Below are 15,986 nucleotides of genomic sequence, written 5' to 3' on the forward strand. Positions count from 1 at the left end.
CTGTATTTTTATTATAATTATATTGTATTTTATATTTAAATGTTTGCTATTTATGAGTTGGTAGAGATAAATCTCAATTTCCCTGTATGTCTTCCTATATATGGTGAAAAATGGACAATAAAAACCATCTGAATCTTGAATCTTGAATACAAAAATAGCAGACACATACATACAACAGCTACACACAACAAATACCCCCAGAAAAACAGCCTGAGTGACATTTAAAGAAAACATCTGCAGACAGATGCTTCAGCCTCCCAAGGCATTTATTAAGGACCGCTTACAAGCATTCAAAGTTATCCGACCACAAAGTTTCAGAACCTTTCGTAAGGCATTCAGCAAACCTGAAGACCTTTTTTCTAAGTACAGTCCTGACCCGGGGAACACATAGTGATAAGAGACCCTGAGATCAAAGATTATGAGATCCTGAGCTTTTTTTGTGCCATGAAGGTTGAGAAGGTAAGAGGGAAGTAGACCTAAGATGCACTTATAGATTCAACTTGCAATAACTCATCATGTGAATCTAACTCATACTGTTAACTATGCTCCATACTGTGACTGATAGTGAACAGCTGACGAGATGTTTCTAATCTTTTATTAGCATCTGAGTCTCAGTCAGGTTTCTTAAAGGTGTCCAAACATATGCTCCTGTGAGACATACAGTACTTTGGAGGGTTTGAATGTCTCTATTTTGTATTTAAAACAAACAATCATTCATCTTTTAAGTGATCCCTAAGATGATTTGATTAGGTTTAGTTCATGCCCCACATCTAATTGGAGTTCTCACCACAGGTTGACCATCCAAAGTGATCCACAATGACGGAACAGAAGGTAAAGTGGGTCTGTGACTACTGCACTTATGAGAACTGGCCATCTGCGGTTAAGTGCACAATGTGCCGGGCTCAGAGGTCCAGGGGTCCCATCATCACAGAGGAACCTTACAAAATCACCCCTGCTTTGGACGCCACCCTGGAGTGGGACCCCCCCAGGACTGAGAGTGGAAGTAGCCTCCTCATCTGCCCCGACTCCAGCGCTAGGCCGAGAGTCAGGCCGGCTACTGTGGCTGAGATCGCCACTAAGTGGTCCTGTCAAATGTGCACCTACCTGAACTGGCCCCGGGCCATCCGCTGCACACAGTGCCTGTGTCAGCGCCAGAGGACCAGCAGTCCCACAGAGTCCCCCCAGACTTCAGGATCCAACGCAGGCTGCCGTACTGCGCCCCACTCCCCTGTGGATACCTGTGAGGAATACAATGACAGAAACAGACTCAACACCCATCATCAGCACTGGACATGCACAGCTTGCACTTACCAGAACTGGCCCAAAACTACAAAGTGTGTGGTGTGCGACCACCCCAAGCCCAAACACCAAGAAGCCATAGAGCTGGCGGAGTCTGCCGAGCCGACGCCACTGATCAACGAGCAGGACCGGGCTCGGTGGAGGGGCAGTTGCAGCGGGGGACCGGGCCAGAAAAGGTCCCCTCCTACGCCCAAGAGGGAAGATAATGTGAAAATGGACTTCCAGAGGATTGAGCTCGCAGCTGGAGCCATGAGCAGCAAAGAGGAGCAGGAGGTCGACTTCAAGAAGCTAAAGCAGATTAGAAACCGAATGAGGAAAACAGACTGGCTGTTCCTCAATGCATGTGCTGGTGAGTTTATTTATACATCATTGCATATCCTGAAAAAAACAACAAAGTAATAAGTCAATCCACAGAAAATTAGATACATTAATTAACATTTCTTGACTTGAAATGAGGATTAGCTTCTTTCAGTGATTAAAGGTCACATTTTTTCCCCTTATGTTGCATATTTTGCCATAGTTGGATAAAATTGCTGAACAACAAATTAAAAAAAATATAAATAGATTATTCCAATGGAAAATAATGAAGAAACACGACTTTGATTTTTAATTTTCTGCTTATAAACATCCATATTCCATGTTATATTCCATTGTAATGATTAGCAAGTATTTATCAGGCTCTGTTAATGTGTGACAGTTCTTCAGCCCTCATTTCCCTCCTTACCTTTCCAGAACACTCATACTTGTTCACATTGGGACAACACTTCTAATGTCATGCTCAGTGGTGGCAGAGCGAGGTTCTCCAGTCAGAAACAGCAGTCTCATTTCTACTTATCGTACCACATTTAGTGTGGTTTAAGTCTCTTTTATTACAGTGCAGATTATCCTCACCCTGGGAAGGCCGAGGTTGCATAGTATTGTGATCCCCTTGGTATTTTATTAATGAATGAACAACATGTCTCTTTGTTTTGACTACAAATATTATAGTACAACAGGAATTTAGCAAAACAAGACCCTGGCAAGCTCTGTGGGAAGGGTTTAATTTCACAAGGTAGACCTTTTCAGCTCGCAAATATCTGCTGCAGTGAGCTGATACTTCTCACCAACGAAGCATAAATGATGCTGAATTGCAGCATAGTAATGGTTTACAACTCTACAGCGAGTAGAAATTTGATCCAACTCATCCCCCGGACCCCAAGAGCTGCCCCTTGCCGGTGCCACTGAAGAGTGTCTTTGAGAAACTGAGAGGGTGTGAGTGCTTCCCAGCCGGTGGGGATGAATGGGCCGTCTGGCCAGCGCAGCGAGAGTGGAGCCCGTGGACCAGAGGGCTCTCCTGGCTCGCGGTCAACAGAGCCTGTAAACAGTGGTGCTTATGTGCTGAGCAGAGGCCCCTGAGGAGGCAAAAATAGCCCTGACAAGACATGAACACCCGTCAACAAAAAAAAGAGCAGAAAAAGCATGGAGGCAGCACATGATCAGTGTCCTCCTCACCTTTGCACTGACTGCCCTTTGCAGCTTGTTGTTGTGGAGTAGAAAACATTACCCTTAGGTCACAGGGAAACCTAGAGCTCCCCAGTGTAGGAATGTCCAGTCTCTTTATGTCACTTTTAATATCGTTCTGCCTTTACACCCTGTTCCAAATTATTATGCAAGTTGCATTTTTGTGAATATTTAAAAAAACTATGTTAACAGTCGTTTTCAAATTTGTTAGGAAGTCAGATAGTGAATATATTTCTTCAACTGTGAAGTTAAAATGATGCTTTTCGGCTGTATTTTTAAATAAATGCAGAATCTGCAGAAATGAGCGTGCCGAAGTATTATGCAAGTTGGTGATAAGAGCATATAACTTGTGAAAATTAAAAACTAGGCACCATTTTAAACGTTCTATTGATTGAAAATAATAGTTTTTACTACAACTGTATTCAAACTTCAACAAAAACAACAGTTTTCTTTACATTTGTATACAAAATAAAACGGTTAAAGTCTTTTAAAATCGCCTCATGAACTGGGCCTGCCTGCTCACCTGATCTCAAGCCAACTGAGAACTTGTGGTCAATAATAAAAGAGATAATTTACAGTGATGTTAAGAAATACAGCTCAAAAGAGCATCTTTGGAAAGCCATACAAGGGGCAGCACACAGAGTCAGCAGAGAAGTCATCAGAAACCTCACTAAATCTGTTTACCAGTGACCTCTGACCCTCACTGAAAGAAAAGGAGGTTATATTGGACATTTGAGAAACACTTAAGATTTGAAATGTTTCAAAGACACTGGCCACAGTTACATGATGTTTTTTTAATTTGGAATGAATTATTCAGAATTGAATCATTCGGAATTAAAGTATTCTCCTTTGCGTTTACATGGAAATAGTAATTCCGAATTGATGTTTACATGGAAAACACGTTTAATTGTCTTTATTCAATTCTGCTTAAGGTCTGGGGGTTGGGAAGGGTTCTGATTGGACAGAGGCGGGCGTGATGTATTTACGTGTACCGGAAGAAAAAAGACTCCAATTCCTACTTCTTTTATTTTCGGTTACAACATGGAATACCACACAATAAGTACAATTAGATGCTAAAATTAGACGCTACAGCTTTAAAAAGGTCCACATTTTTATGCTTCCGTCGATCAACTCTTTTCATGATATCCATTTCTTCTAAGGCTCCTATTAAATAAATAGTCTCGGCTCGAGTCCAGGGCTTGCTTCGGGTGGCCATCCTGGAATATGTGCGTAATCACGATAGTACAAGGGAACGAGCATGCACAGAATGACCGGAATTAATTTAAAGCGTAATGAACGCATACATGTTGGAGGAATTATTCAATTCAGATTTAAAATCAGAATAAACCAGCCACTTACTTCAGATTTAAGTTTAATTCGGAATGGTCATTTTCATTGGGAATAAGGTATTTACATGGTCATTTTTAATCTTTTTAAAGAGGATTTAATTTTATTCTAAATTAAAGAGGAATTAAAAGAATCATGTAAACGTAGCCATTAACATTTTTATTTTGTATACAAATGTAAAGAAAACTGTTATTTTTGTTGAAGTTTGAATACAGTTGTAGTAAATGTTATAAATTTCAATCAATACAACATTAAAAATGGTGCCTAGTTTTTAATTTTCACAAGTTATATGCTCTTATCACCAACTTGCATAATAATTTGGCACACTCATTTCTGCAGATTCTGCATTTATTTAAAAATACAGCCGAAAAGCATCATTTTAACCTCACAGTTAAAGAAATATATTCACTATCTGACTTCTTGACAAATTTCAAAATGACTGTTAACATAGTTTTAAAATATTCACAAAAAATCAACTTGCATAATAATTTGGAACACAGTGTATATCCCAGCCTTATTTTCAGTGAAATCGTGTGACAGTCAGGCTCTTTGAAGGGTTTGTCAGCGAAGGAAGCCCCCGAGTCGAGCAGCACATTACAGCCCAGCAAAGCACTTCCTCCGCTCACACAACTTGATCTCACTCAGCGTCACTGTTTTCCAACATTTCTCCAATGTCTCGTGTTTTTCCAGCACTTTGTGTATGATCCCATTTGATTCGACTTTCCCACAAAAGGAAGCCAGCTCTGTTTGTGTAATATTGTTCTTTTGTTTCCCTTAAAGACTCCTTCAGAGGCGGATAATGTTTTTCCTGTATGAGCGTATTATGCTCCGGTTTGATGTCGCTCCTGATGCTGTTTTGTGAATTCTTCCGGTTAATTTGGTCACAAAAACTTTGTTGTGGAGCTGTTTGAGTTTGCCTTTAAGCACTAGAGATGTTGCTGATCAGGTGGATTTTTATCTGAAAGGCTTAAAGGAATGTTAGCCACTCATGACTTCAGAATCCTGCAGAAAATAGTAGCATTAGGGAGGAGAAGTGGTGACATTTAAAACTCTTTCTTTTTGCAGATCAGTTCAAATAATAGCACCAGAATAATGTAAGAATGTTTCTAATGTTGGACTCTATAGCAGAGGAGATGACACGAAAATAGTTTCCTTAATATTCAGCATGCCTTGTTTCTGACTGTGCCTACATTTTGGGACTGGTATTTCACAGGCTGACTCACAAGGAGTACTCATGATGTACCGAGCTTCACTTGTGGGCTGTTACAACCGCTGTATGTATGTTAGTATGTCTGCATGTATAAGATAACGATGAGGTGGTCCTTAAACCGCTACATGTGCGAGGCCAAGTAACCTTAAGGTGCCCTTTAACGGGAAACCAAGATGGCCAAGATTTCACTTCTATGAAAACACAAAGAGAACTTTAAAGGGGTTGTTGGGACTAAGAAAAAAGAGTCTGTCATCCACTAACCTGAAGATTTGCAGTTCAATCCCAGGCTTCTTCTGTATTTCTCTTTAGGTATCCCTAGTGAAGATAATGAACCTTAGATGTCCTGTATATTGTCTATATATATTTCCTAGGAGCACAGCCGATGATGTGTGTGAATGTGTTTTAGATATGTAAACGACTTCAAGAGTCATACTCCGTAAATACTCCCTCCATCACGCTTTCCAACCCCAACATGGTTGAGACTGATGGCTGTCTAACATGAGTCTTGTTCTGCTCCAGGTTTCTGCCTGTTACAGGAGGTTTTTCCTTGCCCCTAAAACTTGCTAAATGCTGCAAAGTGCTCTCCTCATGGTGGATTAAGATTGGATAAGACTGTCTAACATGAGTCTGGTTCTGCTCCAGGTTTCTGCATGTTACAGGAGGTTTTTCCTTGCCCCTAAAACTTGCTAAATGCTGCAAAGTGCTCTCCTCATGGTGGATTAAGATTGGATAAGACTGTCTAACATGAGTCTGGTTCTGCTCCAGGTTTCTGCCTGTTACAGGAGGTTTTTCCTTGCCCCTAAAACTTGCTAAATGCTGCAAAGTGCTCTCCTCATGGTGAATGAATATCAGATAAGATTGAGATAAGATGGTCTGACAAGAGTCTGGTTCTGCTTGAAATTTCTGCCTGTCAAAAGGAACATTTCCTAGCACCTGTAACTTGCTGCATAGTACATGCTGCAAAGTGCTCTCCTCATGGTGGATTAAGATCGGATAGGACTGTCTAACATGAGTCTGGTTCTGCTCCAGGTTTCTGCCTGTTACAGGAGGTTTTTCCTTGCCCCTAAAACTTGCTAAATGCTGCAAAGTGCTCTCCTCATGGTGGGTTAAGATCGGATAAGAGTGTCTAACATGAGTCTGGTTCTACTCCAGGTTTCTACCTGTTACAGGAGGGTATATTTTTGCACCTAAAACTTGCTAAATGCTGCAAAGTGCTCTCCTCATGGTGGATTAAGATCGGATGAGACTGTCTAACATGAGTCTGGTTCTGCTCCAGGTTTCTGCATGTTAAAAGGAAGTTTTTCCTTACCACTATAACATGCTAAATGCTTCAAAGTGCTCTCCTCATGGTGAATGAATATCAGATAAGATTGAGATAAGATGGTCTGACACGAGTCTGGTTCTGCTTGAAATTTCTACCTGTCAAAAGGAACATTTCCTAGCACCTGTAACTTGCTGCATAGTACATGCTGCAAAGTGCTCTCCTCATGGTGGATTAAGATCGGATAGGACTGTCTAACATGAGTCTGGTTCTGCTCCAGGTTTCTGCATGTTAATAGGAAGTTTTTCCTTGCCACTGTAACTTTCTAAATGCTTCAAAGTGCTCTGCTCATGGTGAAGAAATATCAGATAAGATTGAGATAAGATTGTCTAACATGAGTCTGGTTCTACTCGAGGTTTCTGCCTATTACAGGAAGTTTGTACTCGCCACTGTTACCTCCTAAATGCTGCAAAGTACAGACCCATGCCCTTGGAGTTATGGGTTCACCATGTCAGTCAAGTACGAGCGTGCACTATTTCATACGCTAGCAGCAGTGCCTTCAAATCTGATCTGGCCAAAACAGAAGAGAGAGGCCAGAACTGAGGTGATACTCACACTTTTTGAGTTCCTGATTGCTGAATCTGCGCTGTCCCGTTTTTTGTCATCAGTATACAAATGTGTGTGTTATTCAGCGTACGTGACATGCTGTGTTAAGCACTTATGAGTGCTTGCAAGACTGGAAAATCATGATATAATAAGAGCAGCAGATATTTTAAATTCCTCGTCCTCAGTCGTTAGATATCTACTTGATTCTTCCTTTTAATTGCATTTCCTAGTATGGATTCTATTAAAGTAGAAAGAGACAGAGAGAGAGAGAGAGAGAGCAAGGGTTGAAAAAACAGGCTTGTATCCAGAATTGAACTTGAGGACATTGTGTTTATGTTGTATTAATCTCTGGGTTATCAGAACAACCCTGGCGTTTCTATTTCACACAGAGAACACTCTGTTTGCTGTTACTGCTTCAGCAGCCAAACAGGTGCTTGGTTAACAAAGGATCAAACATGAAAAACACCTCAGCAACAGTTGTTGACTTACTGGGACATTTTAGTTCAGCATGGTAACTAGCTTAACCCTCCTGTTATGTATGTTTCTCTGGAACAAAAATAATGTTCCTGGGTCAATTTGACCCTGGGCATATTCAATTATCCGAAAGTGTCAAAACCCCCAAAAATCCCAATACACATTTTTTAAAATCTATTTTTTTTTAAAAATGCTTTATTTATAGTTTTTCATTTTACAAACAAGAACATTTATTCCCTACATCCACCCATATTATCCACCCACCCTAAACCTAGAGACAAGAGTGACAAGAATGAAAAAATTAATAAATAAATGCACAACACAGAAATAAAATAATAATAATAAAAGTAAATGCAGTAATAATAATAGCTAGTAAAAAGAAAAATATGTAGACTAACAAGCAAATACTTACATAATAAACATTGTGAATAAAAAAATAAATGAATAGATAAAATAACAAATTCTCCTTTACCTTCATAGACATGAAAAGAGTTTCATGATGGACTCAGGTTCTTCAATGAAAGGTGACCAAATGGCATTATATTTTTCAGGACAGTTGGCTCGATTGTATCCTAGTTTTTCTAGTTGCAGCATGGAGAGCTGTAATCTAATTTTTAACTCCATTACTAACCATTTAAATCCAGATTTAGTCGATTGGTGTTCTTTAATTCTCACAGATCATGGTTCAATGAGGATAACTCACTTGTTTTTTATTAAGATTAATGTTAAAACTTTTTTTTAATGTACATTGGAAAGCCCTAAATATAAATAGTTTTACATGACATAGATTTTTGTGTATTTTATTTTTACATTTAGAATTTTTTATTTTTATGAAGTGATGTTGATAAATTAACACAACACCTCTTCTGTCACATGCTGCCCAGATTTTTATGCTGCATGTAGCTGGTTTGGAAGGCATATCTTGTCTAAAATAGACTTTAAAAAGGGTCAATTTGACCCACAACATAACAGGAAGGTTAAAGAAGGAGGCTTTTATTTGGGGTCCAATGTTTGCATGGACTCAAGTGCAATATTTCCCCAATCCAGTTCATCCTTCTCTTCTTACATGTGCGATACGTCTTTCTACCCATCTTCCCAGTTCTGTTCTGTACATTGTTTATACCTAGGCTACAAGTCTGTGCACATTTTCACAGCGTCCTTGGTTTTGGAAATATTTGTAAATTTACCTATTTAGTTGTGTATATACATTGTGTATATATGTTGTATGATATGCTTATTTTTACCTCTTTAATTTTAATTGCTAATCATTTTTTAATAATTGCTATTTTATAGGCTCTTGTTTGCTTTATACTCTTTTGAACTGTCTACTTTGTTGCTGTAACACTTACATTTCCCCGTTGTGGGACAAATAAAGGATATCTTATCTTATCTTAAGAATATAATAAATAGGGAGAAAAATTTAAGTAATACTTTTATGACAACAACTTTGAGCTAAACCAAGCAAGTCAAACGTGTTTAGTTTTCTTACACCGGAAGAACGAGTCTTTTGTTTTTCCTCCCTCCAGCCCGCCAGTTGCTTAATTGCAGTCCAAATAATTCAGCATCTATTTATGGATCTGTGTTCACCAAATATCACCCAGTGTGTGTAAAAGGAGAACCAGCCGTTCTTGGCACGTTCCAGTCCAGGTTCTCTCGAGGTAACCGTCCCCTCTCCCTGCCAGAGAGAACATCCTCACATCAGGCTGTCCTTTTTAATTCAACCAGCACTTAGACGTGCGGCGCTCTGCCTACCTAGCTGCTGCTCATTTCAGTCAGAGCAGATGTTGAGACTGTGACATCCAGAGGAGAGAGAGAGGGGGGGGCGACGCTAATCTGCACAGACTGTCCTCTGTGTGACACAGCACTGTGATAGCTCTGCGCTACAAAGCGACACTGCTCTGTGTGTTCTGATGTGTTTGTAGCCTGACAGGGCGACAACTGTTCTCACTCTGGGCGAGCTAGTGGCTGCGTCTAGAGGTCATCTGAAATGTGGATTGACGTCAAGAGCTAGAGAGAGCTCTGTTCTCTCTGAAACATCTTTGCATATTTCAACTCTCCTCCTCTGGTTGAATCTGTTATGTAAATTCCTGCAGGATTTTAATATTAATTGCTTGTGACTGAGAACAGTGTGATGTGTTCACACAGCTTGATGGTTATTTCTGCAGTTCTTTTTATTGAACATGGCAAGCTGTCTGTTACATCTTGCTTTACAAGTAAGGACATGGATTTGGAGCGGCTCCAGAAGCCAGTCTAATCCATTTATAAAGAATCCGCCTGTTATAAAAGGATTCCCGTCTCTTTCTACGTTAATTGGTTTCTTACAGATGGGTTGGAACAGGAAGCGACAGTGTTTGGAGAAGCAGATTCACAAACACTTAGTCTGCAGTTTTATCTGACACATCTGGTGGAGTGAAAATAATTCATGATCATAAACCCGCCCTGCTGAAAAATGTCCCCTCATCCAAGTTAAAGATGTAAACAACTTGTTAAATTGTTGTAAAGTTAATTGCATCAATATTGTTTTGCACATCAAGTTTTTGATGCTGCATTAAATCTTAAAAACAGTCTATTTCTTATTTTATATACAACAAGCTTATATTTCACATTTGACTGATTAGCAAAATGGAGGCGTGCTCACAAATAAAGCTGAAATATTAATAATAATAACTGATAACACTTACATAGCGCTTTTGAAGATACTCAAAGACTCTTTACAAGGGATGCACCAAAATGAAATTTCTTAGCCAAAACTGAAAATGAGGAAACCAAGGCCGAAAACCAAAACACCAAAATAGATTATTATGCCTATTATTAGTAGGGAGACCGGGGACAGTTTTAACATTTCACTCCTTGGATCTGAGATTAAGCCTTGCATTTTCTGTATGTGTTGCACAGGCATTTTCTTTCTTTTTTTAAGTTATATTTTTGGCTTTTTTTCCTTTATATGATTGGACAGTTGAAGAGAGACAAAAAATATGGGGAGTAGAGAGTGGGGGGAGACATGCAGGAAATGGTCGACCGGCCGGGAATAGAACCGGCGACCCCTGCAACGAGGACTGTAGCCTCTATATGTGGGGCATTTAGACCGATAGGCCACCAGCGCCCCAAAAGGAAACTTCTTAGCTAAACACGTGAACACAAATGAGCTTGATAATAGCTAACAAAAATGATAGGAAACATGTTTAAAAAAACAAATTTGAAGTGTATTTTCATTTGAAAGTTTGACCCATGTCCCATCTGTTGGCATGGAGGAGGTGGGCTTTGTGACCTATACTAAGCCAGACCGCTATTTGTTTTGGCTTCACTTTAGGGAAAGTGCCATGTTGTTCATCATTTTAAATGCTCTATACCTTTAGATCGCTAGCCCACCAGTGCCCCTGCACAGGCATTTTCTAAGCCATTTATTAGCAGACACTTGAAGCTAGTTTGTATAGCAGTTTGAACACACTGGGTTAAAAGAGCTCAACGTTATAGACAGAAATGTTAAAATATGTTACAACTGTCCCCGGTCTCCCCTACCATTGCATTTATGGCTCTGACTGTGTACTAACCTAACTCAAAGGATCTAAAGCAAGGATCTCATAGAAAATGTCAGACAATGAGGGTGCATGCCCCTCATCTGGTTCAGAGAGACGAGTCCTTTTTTCTGCGCTCTGTTCTCCTTCTCCTGCGCTGTGCGCTTCTCCGTCTCCAAGCGGGTTCTCCGCATCCATCTCGGCCTGGATCATTTCTCGTGCGCGCTGCTTTATTCCCACATCCAAATAATGATCCTTATGACACGGATCAAGTACAGTCGCGATGAAGTGCAGAGGATAGGAATAGATCTCAGTGAAACGTGCTGACAGACTCTAAGAGTGTACTCTTCATTGTTTTCACTCCGTGGTCCGTCTCAACCTCTTTGCTTAGAAGACGCTTTAGTGCTGCAGTTAAAGGAATAACGGATGCAGACATGTTGGCCCTTATCCAGACAAGAGCGCACTGGCCGCGGTTTTTGCTTGTGTCATCATAACATTCTCTTTCGGCCGTGTTGTTTTGGTGATGAAAGTCTTTCCGGTGGCCGAATTTACAGTGCATCCCTACTCTTGACATGATGTGCAAAACAGATAAAGGCATATGATACAGAAGGACAGATCAGAGATGTGGAGGAAGTAGAGGTCATGTGCTGTCGGCTCTTTTTGGAGAGTTAGGCTGTTTTTGAAACCGCCTACTATACTACTAGTACTACTGTTTCGGGCAAAATTCAGTATGCAGTATGTAAACAAGCAAAATCAGCAGTATGTCAAAACTTCCCTGATGTCGTACTGATATGGGAACATTTCTCATAATGCAGTGGACCAGTCTCTCTCAAGTACTGTTTCCTACAATGCACAGTGCTAACGTTCCACTTTTTCTTTTTTCTTCTTTTTGGACGGGGGGGGGGGGAATTCCGTCTTTTGGTGTTGTGAAAATCATTAAATTCCATATGAACCACTTCTTCACTTTTTAGGTAAACAGACTTGAGTCACTTTCATCTAACATCAACAGCCTGTGGACATGAATTCCTGGAAAAAGCAACAGCTCTGATATATTTAGACACCTCTGATCCATTTTAACATTTCAGCTCCAGCATTTGTTTCCTATTTTCTGACCTTCCTTCCTCTCTGTCTTCCTTCAGGCGTGGTGGAGGGGGACCTGGCGGCAGTGGAAGCCTACAAGTCGTCCGGTGGCGACATCGCCCGGCAGCTCACTGCAGACGAGGTGCAGCTCCTCAGTCGCTCCTCTGCGTTTGATGTCGGCTTCACGCTGGTGCACCTGGCCATCCGGTTCCAAAGGCAGGACATGCTAGCCATCCTGCTCACTGAGGTATGCACCCAGATAGATTCTTCTTCTTCACACTTGACATTGAAGCTTTAAATTTACTGATTATTTTTTATTTATTAAACCAGGTTTTATTATGCAGTCTGCCAATCACATCTACAGTCATGGCCAAAAGTTTTGAGAATGACACAAATATTACATTTTCACAAAGTCTGCTGTTTCAGTTTTTATACTGGCAATTTGCATATACTCCAGAATGTTATGAGGAGTGATCAGCTCAACTGCAATTAATTGCAAAGTCCCTCTTTGCCTTGAAAATGAACTTTATCACCAAAAACACATTTCCACTGCATTTCAGCCCTGCCACAAAAGGACCAGCTAACATAATTTCAATGACACACAGGTGTCACACACATTAACACAGGTGTGGGTGTTGATGAGGACAAGGCTGGCGATCAATCTGTCATGATTGAGTGACTGGACACTTTAAAAGGAAGATGGTGCATGACACCATTGTTCCTCATCTGTTAGCCATGGTTACCTGCAAGGAAACACGTGCAGCCATCATTGCATTGCACAAAAAGGGCCTAACAGGGAAGTTTATAGCAGCGAGTAAGATTGCACCTCAGTCAACCGTCTATCGAATTATCAAGAACTTCAAGGAGAGAGGTTCAATTGTTGCCAAACAGGCTCCAGGGCGCCCAAGAAAGTCCAGCAAGCGCCAGGACCGTCTCCTGAAGGTGTTTACAGCTGCGGGATCGGGCCACCACCAGTGCAGAGCTTGCTCAGGAAAGGCCTGGTGTCAAGGAGGGCAGCAAAGAAGCCACTTCTCTCCAGTAAAAACATCAGGGACAGACTGATATTCTGCAGAAGGTACAGGGACTGGACTGCTGAGGACTGGGGTAAAGTCATTTTCTCTGATGAATCCCCTTTCCGATTGTTTGAGGCATCTGGAGGAAGGCTTGTTCGGAGAAGACGAGGTGAGCGCTACCATCAGTCCTGTTTCTTGCCAACAGTGAAGCATCCTGAGACCATTCATGTGTGGGGTTGCTTTTCGGTCAAGGGAGTGGGCTCTCTCACAATCTTGCCTAAAAACACAGCCATGAATAAAGAATGGTACCAGAACGTCCTCCGAGAGCAACTTCTCCCAACCATCCAAGGGCAATTTGGTGATGAAGAATGCCTTTTCCAGCATGATGGAGCACCTTGCCATAAAGCAAAAGTCATAACAAAATGGCTCGGGGAACAAAACATTAAGATTTTGGGCCCTTGGCCAGGAAACTCCCCAGATCTTAATCCCATTGAGAACTTGTGGTCAATCCTCAAGAGGCGGGTGGACAATCAAAAACCCACAAATTCTGACAAACTCCAAGCATTGATTATGCAAGAATGGACTGCCATCAGTCAGGATTTGGTCCAGAAGTTGATTGACAGCATGCCAGGGAGAATTGCAGAGGTCTTGAAAAAGAAGGGTCAACACTGCAAATATTGACTTATTGCATGAATTCTGTGTAATTCTCAATAAAAGCTTTTGATACTTATGAAATGCTTCTAATTGTATTTCATTATACCATAGAAACATCTGACAAAAACATCTAAAAACCCTGAAGCAGCAGACTTTGTGAAAATGTAATATTTGTGTCATTCTCAAAACTTTTGGCCATGACTGTATATCATCACACAAAGCAATGTCAGGAAGGTGCCTCTAATTCTGATGCTGCACCATATTTTTCCTTGTCACCCACATCAGTCTGTGATTGTTCTGTGCCAAAGTAGAGGATATATAGCAGATGCCCGTGATGCCTATAATTACAGCAGAAGTGCACTTTGAGGATTAGGTGGAGGATTAGCCTGGCTGCAATCCTGTCACTGGTTTCTAATGGACCCGATGCCACAGAGCTGATGTGGTTTGCAAGGAGGGCAAGCAACGATTAGGAGAGACAGAGAGGGCTGTGCTGAGGTGGGAGGAAAACGATGGCCGCTTTCAGTGTGTAACAGCAGAAATCCTTCGTCGTATTTCACGGAGACATAAAAAAAGTCTTAAAACAGCCAGTTTAATAGAAACGGCATTTATATAAATATTAAAGACTCAACAAAATGACTTGAAGGTACCATAACATACAACCACTTTAATGACCGTTTAAATGTACTTCTGTTAAGCTTACCTTTATGGCAGAGCTGTTGTAAGAGTCTGTGCTATCTTTTTGCTACGTGTTCTTAATAAGCTTGTGACTGATGATATATAAGTTAGAGGGCTTAGGGATAGTTCTGTATATGTGCTTCACTCAGTAAAACAGTATAATATGACAGTGTAGACATTTAATAACATTATGACAGTTAAGTTTTGCATCCTAATGAATGAAAACGACCTAAATGTGACCTAAATCAGCCGCTTTATGGTTTTAAACATTCACCTAAGTGTTAATAAATCAAGTAGTCAGTTTGAAGGAAATCCCATTTATATATGATGATGTAATATGTGTAATATTTTGTCCCTACCACCCATTCTTCATTATTAAATGCATGCATCAAAAACAGGTCATGAAACCTGTTTCTGTCCTATATTTCAAAACGATACAAACGTCTCTTTTTTATTGAATTATTCTTTGATATATATGTTTCTAAAAAAAATCTCATCATGCCCATAAATGCCTCTTTGGATCTAATATCTGATAAATCTTTGTGCTCTCTGTAGGTGAACCAGCAGGCAGCTAAGTGCATCCCCTCCCTTGTGTGCCCCGAGCTAACGGAGCAGATCCGCAGGGAGATCGCAGCCTCACTACATCAACGCAAAGGAGACTTCGCCTGTTACTTCCTCACTGACCTGGTCACCTTTACCCTGCCTGCAGGTACCCATGATACCCATGTTGATCACACTTGTTTGAAATTGTTTGTCCTTGTTACAAATGTGTAATAAAGCCTCAGTAAAGCCCTCAAATCCAACATCAGGGACTCATATCTTGGGGTAAGATGGAGTCCTGAGTCCTGAGGAAATGCTACATTCAAATTCATGCTAGTTTTCTGTGACTACCAACCCTAGCTTTAAGAGTGTAGCAGTTCAGTGTGTGAACTTGAAAAGTAAGTTGTGATGTTTTGTTCCCTTTCCACTCCAGAACTGGAAAAATTACGGCTAGCCTTGTAGTGCAGCATTTCTCAGAAACAGCAACTCGGTGTCCTGTCCCTGCGGCATAGTGCCTTCAGATGACATCCACTTTTCTTTTCAAAGCTCCCAGCTGTGCTCAGATTTAGAGCTGGCCGTGCTGCAGGGATGAAAGATTACGCAGGCTTCACTTGATACATTTTTCTTTTTTTATTTATAAATGACGTTATGCCATATATTTCGTTGCAAACTGAATTTGGCCCGAGGCCAGCTTCAGGACGCTCTCCCTCAGTTTCTCTCCCTCTCTATATCAAACAAAGAGCCTGCCATTCACTATTGAGTCAGAGAACAGCCACCAGTGTTCAGGCTTTGTGTGTGCACAGTTCAATACA

The 15,986-nt window shown here is 40.8% G+C and overlaps 1 protein-coding gene across 2 annotated transcripts in view; it reads left to right on the forward strand.

The window, feature by feature from the left end:
* Nucleotides 1–15,986, forward strand: part of zranb1a (zinc finger, RAN-binding domain containing 1a) — a 29,205-nt gene that overhangs the window by 614 nt on the left and 12,605 nt on the right. For both annotated transcript variants that reach the window (XM_034707588.1, XM_034707587.1), the window contains exons 2-4: nucleotides 793–1,648; nucleotides 12,352–12,539; nucleotides 15,190–15,343. In XM_034707588.1, the coding sequence (XP_034563479.1) occupies nucleotides 817–1,648; nucleotides 12,352–12,539; nucleotides 15,190–15,343 (1,174 nt within the window). In that variant the 5' untranslated portion in view covers nucleotides 793–816. The remainder of the gene's footprint in view (nucleotides 1–792; nucleotides 1,649–12,351; nucleotides 12,540–15,189; nucleotides 15,344–15,986) is intronic.

Source organism: Notolabrus celidotus, chromosome 18 (genome assembly GCF_009762535.1).
Source record: "Notolabrus celidotus isolate fNotCel1 chromosome 18, fNotCel1.pri, whole genome shotgun sequence".
NCBI classification, from domain to species: Eukaryota; Metazoa; Chordata; class Actinopteri; order Labriformes; family Labridae; genus Notolabrus; species Notolabrus celidotus.